At 61.9% G+C, this 10,784-nt stretch overlaps 1 protein-coding gene across 1 annotated transcript; it reads left to right on the top strand.

Moving 5' to 3' along the window:
* Positions 1–1,282: 1,282 nt before the first annotated feature.
* Positions 1,283–4,602, top strand: LOC119110273 (uncharacterized). The gene is made up of 3 exons (XM_037234037.1): positions 1,283–1,300; positions 2,759–3,006; positions 3,402–4,602. The coding sequence occupies exons 2-3, from the start codon at positions 2,999–3,001 to the stop codon at positions 3,769–3,771; spliced, it is 378 nt and encodes a 125-aa protein (XP_037089932.1). The 5' UTR covers positions 1,283–1,300; positions 2,759–2,998; the 3' UTR covers positions 3,772–4,602.
* The last annotated feature ends 6,182 nt before the right edge of the window (positions 4,603–10,784 follow it).

Genomic DNA, 10,784 nt, shown 5'->3' with positions numbered 1-10,784 from the left:
GGGATTTCAAACGACTGTAGGAGATTTCGTCTGCATGCACTTGTGCCAAATGTTGTGGGCGTTTGTGTTGCACTTTCGTGAAAACGGCAGTGTTTGTGACGGCATGCCTCTCATATTTCTGAGCTCTTAGTGTTTTACGCCCGAGTCTTGTTGAAGTTAAGCTCGCAGCGCCTGTGAACACCGACCCGATGCGTTGTCCACCTGGCCGGCCCGAGGTGTGTCGATGAGCGCCGCCGCCGGCCCTGACTGAGCATCTGCCGGCCGGCCAGCGGCGGAGCTGCCCTCACCCGGAGACAGCAGCTCGGAGCCGGCCAGCTGGGACTCCGAGCCGGAGCCGGAACCGGAGCCAGAGCCGGAGCCGGAACCGGAGCCGGACGCACCTGAGCCGGAGCCGGTGGTGCTGCCGCAGGCTCGACTGCTTGAGTATCTGCGCGTGCTGGACGCGGCAGGCTCGGCGCTGCACGCGCAGCGGCAGCCGGACAGCGCGGCCGTTGTGGTGAGGGGGCTGTCCGGGCCAGGTCCGGGTACCTGACGGAGGGGAGGGGGGGGGGGCTTTCTGTCCCCCGCGGGTGTCTGACGGTCGCCATCCGAGGCGGGCCGACTCCAGTGGTGAGGCGTACCCTGATCAATGGACTAACCCCACTGACGTCACCGGCCGGTCAGGTGACGTGAGCAAGAGCTGATAGCTCATGTAGCGACCTCACCCGGTCGACGTGTCCCGTGTTACGAACGCTCGCAATGTCTCGGGGCAAAGGGCGGTCGTGTCCATGCGACAGCGCTTGAGGACATTCAATTGCTTTGATAGTTACTTTGATAGTTGCTTTGATAGAACCATCCCGCAAGGTGTCCCTGACGCAGGTCGATTTTGTGTGCCAGACCAGAATGTATCGTTTCCTTTTTGTTGCGACCTAAATGAGTGCAGTTCTATTGCTCAAGTGGCTGTCATCCAATGACAACGTAGTATGGGCTAATACATCAGTTAGTCGACTGTGGACCATCGCTGCTATGCCAGAGCGTTGTAAGTGGTTCGTGGCGCCCCCTCACGGTCGCAGCGCCGAATGATTTGGTTGGTCAGTTAATGAACAGAGCGCAGCCGTCGCCGCTGCTAGGTGGTCGCCTGTTGCTTGGTGTCGGCGCCCGGAGCTGGCGCGTGGTGATGTGCTGCTGGGGCCGGCAGATGGAGCTGCAGGACAAGCTGCGCGCCCTGCATGCGGCCAGCTCCGGCCTGCCCGTCGACACGACCGCCGCCGTCCCTTCCGGTCCGGTCGGCGACAGCGCCGGCGAGGGCGGCGCCGAGCCGGTACGTGCAGCGGCGCCCGTCCGCCGCGGCTGCCGGTTGCGCCCCCGTCCGCCGCCGCTGCCTGTGGCGCCCCCGTCCACCGCCGCTGCCGATGGTGCCCCCCGTCCACCGCAGCTGCCGATGGTGCCCCCGTCCACCGCAGCTGCCGATGGTGCCCCCGTCCGTCGCCGCTGCCTGTGGCGCCCCCGTCCGCGTCCGCTGCCTGTGGCGCCCCGCCCGCCGCCGCTGCCTGCTCTGCCACCGCCGCTTGAGTGGCACATGACGGCTCTATGGGTATTAAAAAAGCAGCAACAAAAAATTGGCCCATACATCAGGCCCATTTGGCAATGAAAGGTACTTTCCTAAATCGCAGCGTTTAAAATTGCCCGCCACCATGAAGCTTCCGCCACTAATCAGTCCTGCAGTATTTGTGTACGAGTGATAAGGCTACACTCAGTTCTGCATGGTTTATGTGACACTCATTTCATATATGTTATTTGCCCTTCCCCTCCCCCCCCCCCCCCCCAACTTGGCCTGGTGGTAAGCTCAGATTCGGTAAAATGAGTGTGATTTCGTTTAATCAACTACGCATACCGCATACGGTTGCTGTTTTCCCCTGCCAGAGGCCGGGCAGTGGCGCCGCCCGCCGTCGGTGCCGTGCGTCTGGCCTGTCTTAGGCAGCGGTGGTACAGGCCGGCCGGGCCTCTTGTCGGGCGGTGTGACCCTGCGTGGCTCCCGGCTCGGCGGCCGGCCCGTAGCAGGCGGTAGTGCCACAGGCCGGCCGGGCCTCTTGTCGGCGGTGTGACCCTGCTGGGCTCCCGGCTCGGCAGCCGGCCGGTGACAGGCGGCGGCGGCGGCGAGCGGCCATGTCCGACCGAGCTCGGCCAGCAGCCGGGCTTCGCTCACCAGAGCGGCGGCGCCCGGCCGTCCCCTATCGATCCCCCTGCTGTCCGATGGGCGGGCCGACGGGGGCGCCGGCGGGGGCGCCGGGGGGGCCGCGATTCGGACACGCGCCGGGCGCGGGGGCTGACTGGGGAGGGGTGCCGGGTCACGAGCCCAGGGTGCCGGGCACGCCGGCGGTGTGGGCAGAGCTCCGCACACTGTCGGACGGACCCTTGACGCACGCAAGTGTCGCGTGTTGAATGCCTGACTCGTGTGTGAGTGCGTTCTCTGTTCGTGCTTTGTCAAGGCATGGCTGGTGCTGGCGTGTGGCGTGCGCGGGGCAACTGATAGGGCATGCTCTCTGACTAACCAACCATTGAAGCCATTGCAGGATGGTTGCCTGGCAACAGTATGCAGGTGGTTCATTGAAGGGTGCAATATCTTATTTCAAACATGAACATTTTGAATATGAACATGCACGGAAACATTTTTGTATCCCCTTGAATCCACTACCTTGTAACCCGCCCAGTAGGACACGGTGGCGCTTTGTGGTAGCCGACTGCGTCGGCCGACTGACCTCTGACCCTGTGGCAGCAGGCGTGCGTGGTGCAGTCGTGCGTGCGCTTGCTGAAGACGGACCGCCGGCGCCGGCTGCACCGGTTCCCCGGCTCGCCGGAGCGCGCTGCCCTCTGGCGGCAGCGGTGCTGCCTGCCGGCGGACGCACCCACCGACGCGCTCAGGGTCTGCAGTCTGCACTTCGCGGCGGACGACTACGCCCGGTTCGCCAAGAACGGCCTGGTGCGCCACCTGAGGCCCGACGCCGCGCCACACCTCAACATGGAGAGGTGGGCGGCGGCGGTGGCGCCGTGCGCAGGGAGCCGCCGGCCCAGTGTGCTCACACATCGTGGGACGCCTCGTTTTGACGTCAATTCTCGGATCATGCGTTTTTCACCCGAACTAGGGCAACGATGCACAGCTTGTGTCGATGGTATACGGTACCGCGCGTCTCCAATATGGCACACCCATTAACGCCTCCGATTAACTCGGAACTGGGGAAATAAATGGATAATTTCGCTCTGTCCGTGCCTCATGTTCAGCGCGATTGTGCAGGCCGGTGCCGCTCAGACGGCGTTCATGACTGCACATGATATTGTGGCGGGAAGCGGTGCAGGGCGCGGCGCAGTGGTGTCTCGCCGGACCGTCGCCCGAGCCGTGTGCTGACCGCCGCCCCGTCCGACAGCGGGGCGCTAGCGTCGCCGAACGACTCCCGCTCTGTGCGCGGCATCAAACGGCCGAAGCGCTTTGACGACTTCCAGTGTCCGGACGGCACGCCGGTGCGAGCCGGCGTACTCGAGTCGGCCGCCAACCCGCTGGCCGGCTGCGATGCGCAGACCGGCGTCACCACTCCCGGACCCCCCGTTGTCGCCGCTGGCGACATGACCGAACTGGCCAACAAGCAACCGGCCGCGCTCAAGGCCATCATCCGGATCCTGCGCGAGGAGAACCAGCATCTGCGCGGCATGCTGGAGACGGAGCGCGGCCGCGCCCAGCAGCTGGCTGCCGGCGTCGAGCGGCTGGTGCGCGGCTACCGGGACGGCACATCACCCTGAGACCGGACGGCGTCCTGCTCCGACGGACCGCCGTCCTGAGACCGGACGGCGTCCTGCTCCGACGGACCGCCGTCCTGAGACCAGACGGCGTCCTGCTCCAACGGACCGCCGTCCTGAGACCGGACGGCGTCCCGCTCCGACGGACCGCCGTCCTGAGACCGGACGGCGTCCTGCTCCGACGGACCGCCGTCCTGAGACCGGACGGCGTCCTGCTGCAACGAACGGACCGCCGTCCTGAGACCGGACGGCGTCCCGCTCCGACTGACCCCCGTCCTGAGACCGGACGGCGTCCTGCTCCAACGGACCGCCGTCCTGAGACCGATGGACTGCCGTCCTGGGTCGGACGGCGTCCTGCTCCGACGGACCGCCGTCCTGAGACCGGACGGCGTCCTGCTCCGACGGACCGCCGTCCTGAGACCGATGGACTGCCGTGCTGGGCCGGACGGCGTCCTGCTCCGACGGACCGCCGTCCTGAGACCGATGGGCTGCCGTCCTGGGTCGGACGGCGTCCGGCTCCGACGGACCGCCGTCCTGAGACCGATGGGCTGCCGTCCTGGGTCGGACGGCGTCCTGCTCCGACGGACCGCCGTCCTGAGACCGATGGACTGCCGTCCTGTGACCGGCCGGCGTCCTGCTTCGACGGACCGCTGTCCTGATCCTGGGCCGGGCAGGAAGCAGAACGGCAGTCTGCCCGGCCCAGGACACAACAGAACGACGGTCTGCCGGGGCAAACAAGATGTCGGGACCACTGCCGAACGGCCCGTCGCTCTGAACACAGGAACGCCCGTGACAGCAATGCAGTCTTGACTGGGCTCGACTGGGCCAGGGAACTGGCCTTGCCAGTGCTGCCTGCTTCTCAGGTACAAAGTCGTGTACAAAGCTGGCGGCATAGGAGTTGCGGGAGAACCATGGCCACGGCTGGTTTGGTTTGGGTCAAGGCCGGGCCCCAATTGTTTGATGTGGGTCCGACCGAGTCTCGATGTTCCGTGTGTATCAGGCCCGAGTCGCCATTGGTTAATGTTGAGCTTGCCTGTGACGGGATTGGTCGGTACAGACCAGGGTCGGATGCTGATTAGTTGGTGTAGATCGGGGCTCAAGTCGTTGACTGCGGCTGTCGACTCCAGGGCATATGGTGCTCACCTGTGGCACGGGGGGCAGATGCTGGGGGGTTACTAACACTAACACGATCAAAACCGATCGCTGACCGATTTCGCCACTGCGGACTTGTTGCGTTTGGCTGTGAATTTGGGCGGACTGGTCGCGGGCTGCGTGCTTTTATCGTGTAATCCTGCCATCGGTGTGTTTTTTTAACTTCGCCACGTTCACCTCACCGGAAGGTGAAATACATCTGATGCAGCCCGAGCAAAACCATCTGTTCTCATGTTCGCGTCTAGGTACGGTGGACAGCAATTTGAGACACCTTTGATATCAGCGTAAGATATCCCTTCGCATACACAGTACAATATAGTTTATACACAGCGCTGGGAAGGCGGGTGGGCGTAATAGGTCTGACCGCCGGACGGGCGGACGGTCTGGCTTTGAGCAGCCGGGCCTCGAGCACTGACACCAATTCAACATCGCAGGGGTGTGGTTTCCTATCTAGCTGAGGGGCTTCAACCCCCCCCCCCCTCCCCCACTTAGATTCCAGCCCCTCCCTCCCCCCACACTTTGAATGGAAAGAGTCGAACCCGGGAGAACCCCGCTTGTTTCGGCGAATTTTGGAGGGTAGGTTTCATGGCTTTACGATTCAGCCCCCAATTCACTGCGAAACTGCGTCCCCGCAATGGCATGAACATGGTTGCCATTTTGGTGCAAATATTCGGCGGTGTTCTGCCTCCGGTTTTATTTTTGGGTGAAAAATGCGTAATATTTGACGTTCGAGAGTAAATATAATCTGTGCCATTGCGTTTCAGAATTGTTTCCCAACTTTCAGTCATCAGGTGACTGCTGTAACTTTCGTACGTTATTCCTTCACATTCTTTTGGTTACGTCAACGGAGCAATAATCAGCGTGCGAGATACAAACTCAGCAAAAAACTTTGCACCGAGTTCCAATCAAGGCACAGTCGCGCTGCCTATGGTATTGACCTGGACGTATGCAAATTGGAGAGGAGTACTCTCGTCCCATCCAGTTTTATTCATGTTTTTCATCTGAGCTCAGTTCATATAAAAAAAAACAGCCGTTCGCAGGTTTCCAGCGGACATCACCATCAGCCGCTGACCGAGATCAAGCGGGGATCGGGTGGAGATTGAGCTGATGACAGCAGAGATTGGGCCAAGAACGGGCCGAGATTGGGCTGATGACCGGGAGAGATTGGGCCGGGAACGGGCCAAGATGACGGGAGATTGAGCAGAGATCGGGTCTCTGCCAGTGCCCCCCGGTGGCGGGGGTGACGTGCTCCGGCCACCCCCGCGCCGGCGTAGGGCCGCGCCCGAGGCGGCGCCTTCCGGCGACCGGTGTCTCTGGCCGGCGGCCAGACGGGGCACGCCAAATAACCTCTCTTAAAGCGACTCCGCCCCATCAGCCGCCACTCAATGGGCCCCGGCTGCGGTGACCGGGCCCGGGCTGGGGCCGATACGGCTCTGTATGTGTGGCCAGGGCCGATCCGCGGCCGGTGATCGGCGCCTGGGCGGCCGCTTTTGGGTCTGGTGTGCCGGTCCTTTGGGTCTGGTCCGCCGGTCTTGGCTGTGTCGGCCGCCCCCACTCGCTTTGGACACTCCCTCATTTCATGCAGGGCAGGTTGGCACGGCTGGAGCTCGGCAGGTTCCTGCACATATCAATGAGGCTCTGAGGTAGGTAGAATATGATGAGGCATGGCTCACTGTCGCAACATGTACCATTACCGCTTTTCATTATTAAAATTCGTTACCATTGCTGGCGCCCGGCAAAAGGCGCTAGGCGTATGTGGCGGTGATCGCATGGGAGATGATAGGCGGATCAGTCTCGGCAGATGTTCAGTCGACCCCAGCGGCGGCGCAGAGGCGGCGCAGAGGCGGCGCTCGCCTCGCCCCAGCGGCGGCGCAGAGGCGGTGCTCGCCTCGCCCCAGCGGCGGCGCGGAGGCGGCGCTCGCCTCGCCCCAACGGCGGCGCAGAGGCGACGCTCGCCTCGCCCCAACGGCGGCGGAGAGAGGCGCTCGCCTCGCCCTGGCGGCGGCGCAGAGGCAGCGCTCGCCTCGACCCAGCGGCGGCGCAGAGAGGCGGCGCTCGCCTCGCGCACTGCCCGTTCTCGCCCCGAGTGTAGTGGACGGTTTCTACCTGCCCAACGACGGGCATCAACCACTTAACCAACATCGTTTTGCTCATTTGGACGCTCTGTGAATGCTGCGCGTGATGACGATTGTCTGGAACACGACAGGCTTCACCAGAGCTTCGAATGGTTACTTGAGACTTGGATTAGTTAACTGCCTATAATACTTTTCAGCGCTAGCCGCCCAACTTCTTTCTATTGTAATGCTGCAATTTGTTACTTGGTACATTAATCGACACCAACGTGAATTCAATCACAAATGTCGCGCGCGATTTGATGAGAATGTGTTGATTTATATGGTGGTGGACTTATTCCATGCTGGTCGCGGCGATAGCATTGCCGCTCCGTACCTCGTTGAACATTGACCTCAGGTGGCCTTTATCCTGCCGGACACTGAAGCTGGACTTCCCCTGTCGGTGAAGGCCTCCCGGTGCAGCGATACGGCGGCCGGCCAGCCGCAGTCCCGTGACTGACGCGCAACCACTCACGTGAGCACGACAGCAGGCCTTTGTCCCAGTTTATTCCAGTTCACGCACGTTCACAAACCACACCCGACGGCCAGCGCAGCGTTTCCTCGAGCCATCATCAGCACATCGCGCGAGGCGGAGCCGGGCGAGCCGTGCGCTGAGGCGGCAGCCCCGGCAAAAGCCTGGCGGGCTCCGGCGGCGCCCGGCCAGCCGACACTGGCTCGGCCGACGCCCTATGGTAGAATCTATCACAGGCTGGCGGCGGCAGAGCGGCTGGGACCGAAGCGGAGACGGGGAGAAGGACCGCGCTCGCGCCTGGGTGCATAGGCGCCCTCTGTGAGCAAGCGCAGTGCAGGGAGAGCACAGGCGGACTGTGGGAGACAGGTTGCTGAAGTCTCGGCCTCCCGGGAGCCCGGCAGCCGTCAGCACCACCATCCTCAACGGACCTGACCCGGCCAGTCCCGGCGAACCTTGGCAAGAGAGGAGACACTGCCCACGGGGCACCAGACGCGGTATCCGGGGACTCGGGCCGCTCCCAGCTCCCGTGCGCACACTGGGACTGGCGCACGTTCGGCCGGATGTGTGAGGTGGCATTTAAAAGAGGGCACCGCGGGCTAACGCCAATATCAGACGAGGCCCGGAGAAGGCAGTCACCGGCCAGGCGACCTCCAGCCGAGCCGCGCGATGACCACTCTTTCGCAGCGCTGGCACACCGCTGGCCTTCGGCGCCGAGCTTCCGGGAAGGCGGTCGCGCTGACCGGGTCGGCGGAGCGAGGACGGGCGCTGCAACGGCTATCACGCCGGGGGATAACTTGGAAGCCAATAAAGCTGGAAATATAAATCCAACAAAAAGTGACGCTGCTTGCGGGAGTCTACAGCCGAGATTGCGACGGCGGCGACATTGGAAATGTCGATCACGTGCCCTAGGGTCGCGGACTTAAGCTTTGTACAAGGATGTTAAGTTTAGGTTCAGTTGTACTTCTGAATTGTTCGAGTAATAAAACCGGCTTGCCTGCAAGATACCTTGGAAATGGAACTCATTTAATTATCTGTAAAAAGCTCGATAAACTATGCAATCAAAATATACTTAACACGCATAAACGTATGTTGATGGGAAATGCAAAAGAGCTGTTTTGATGTGGAGAAGATACATAGTTTAATAAATTTTGAAGCTAAAACCGCGAAGTAAAATCACGTAAGCAAAGCAATTATAATGCATGTGTTCAGCTTCGGGTAAGATGCATGAGACAGGATGTTACGGATGCCAACAATTCTGAATCGCATTGAAGGAAATCGATGCAGCCATCAGAGTCCATTAATCATCGCGGGGAATGAATTACCGCACATATGGAAGCCAATCACAGTCATAATCTAGCCGCATGCCTCGCGGGAAAAACTCAGCAACGTACGAGTAATTAGCGTAGCAATATCAGACATATCAAACGAAATGTAAAAATTCTGAACGTATGCAGTACACATTGCATCATGCTACCATGACACAGACGTGTAAAGATGGAAAACCGAGGGTGAGTGAACGACAGAGAATGCATGTACATATATGTCAATGACAAAAGTCAAGTATAACGCATATAGTTGCCTCGACAGAGTTGCTCACTGTCTACAGAAGACCGCCGCAGATTAACAATCAATACAACACTCCCAATCCACGGTGTCACCTGCCAACGGATGATATAGATTTAAGCTAGCAGGCAGTCACTGTCCGCCGTCGTCTCGCTGGCACGCATGTGCCACGCGTCCGCCATTACCGCCTCGGAGAATATGCTGTTAAAATGTTATGCACCTCATCTGGCATTCGCAGCAGGCACGTGGATCATCATTCCGCTATTGTCAGCCCAGCTCAACGTGAGCACGTTTTCACAGACAACGCACGTGGTGGAATGTTGACGTCTCCATCCGGCCGTGCCGCCCATCCAACCGGCACAGCTGGCTCGCCCGCAGACCCCGGCGCGCCGAAAAGCCGGAGCAGCAGCCGGCCAGGCCGGGCGTCACGCTCAAAGGCCGTAGGTGTGCCTGGCTCCAGCGTGCTCCCAGCTGCCTAGCGCGTCGGTGGCGTCGCCGGCGCGCAAGGATCCCACCTCGACGGCGGCCGAGCCGCGGCGCACACCGATTCGCCACGGCTCGCGACAGGCTCGCGGCCACTGCACCGTCCAGGTCAGCGTGGAGGTCGCAGAGGTGACCTAGACCGACGGCCGTGACCTGACAGCCGGGGCTCACAGACCGGCCCAGAGGTGACCTAGACCGACGGCCGTGACCTGACAGCCGAGGCTTACAGGCCGGCCCAGAGCTGACCTAGACCGACGGCCGTGACCTGACAGCCGAGGCTCACAGGCCGGCCCAGAGCTGACCTGGACCGACGGCCGTGACCTGACAGCCGAGGCTCACAGGCCGGCCCAGAGGTGACCTGGACCGACGTCCGTGACCTGACAGCCGGGGCTCACAGACCGGCCCAGAGGTGACCTGGACCGACGTCCTGACCTGCCGAGGCCTCACAGACCGTCCCAGTGACCGGGCTCACAGACCGGCCCAGAGGTGACCTAGACCGACGGCCGTGACCTGACAGCCGGGGCTCACAGGCCGGCCCAGAGGTGACCCGGACCGACGGCCGTGACCTGACAGCCGGGGCTCACAGACCGGCCCGGAGGAAGCCTACAACAGCTGACGCCAACTGACGCCAGCTGAGATCAGCATCTGCCGAAACTTACAAAGGCGATCTGCTGCGATAGAAATTTACGAGCGGCTGGTGCGTCGGCGTGTACGGCAGCGGGGCAAACCGCGCGTGCGCGGCACGACGGTGGACTGCCTGTTGATAGGTCACTTCAGCGCCGCTCGATTTCCCGGCCAGGGTGTCGCGGCGCCAGCAGCCACCTCAGCCGTCGTTTGACGTCAGCTGGTAATGTGGGGCCCGCGCCAGGCGGCGACCTGCAGCTGGCCTCGTAGCGGCGGAAAGGGGCGGGTCGCGGGACTAGATATAGCCAGCACAGCTGTTCGGCCCCTCGCCGGGCCGCGCCGGTGGTGGTGGGGGGGGGGGGGGGGGGGAAGGGGGCGACCAATCGGCACCAACTTTCCAGCAGTGACCAGCCGAACTTTGCACGATTCGCTAAGGCGGACAAGTGCGGCGATAGTTAGGTGGACTGAGGCCGAAAATGGACCGGCCGGGTGAGGGTGCAGCGGAGCCTGCGAAGATGGAGTTGGCCGCACTTCCCACATCAGGCCAGCACGACCGTCTAATTCCGGAACACAATGGGTGAGGATGTCGAGCAGGACTGATTATGAAATCC

The sequence above is a fragment of the Pollicipes pollicipes genome, unplaced genomic scaffold (assembly GCF_011947565.3).
Source record: "Pollicipes pollicipes isolate AB1234 unplaced genomic scaffold, Ppol_2.1 Scaffold_7231;HRSCAF=8579_pilon_pilon_pilon, whole genome shotgun sequence".
Taxonomy (NCBI): Eukaryota; Metazoa; Arthropoda; class Thecostraca; order Pollicipedomorpha; family Pollicipedidae; genus Pollicipes; species Pollicipes pollicipes.
This window is presented reverse-complemented; position numbering and strand designations above follow the sequence as displayed.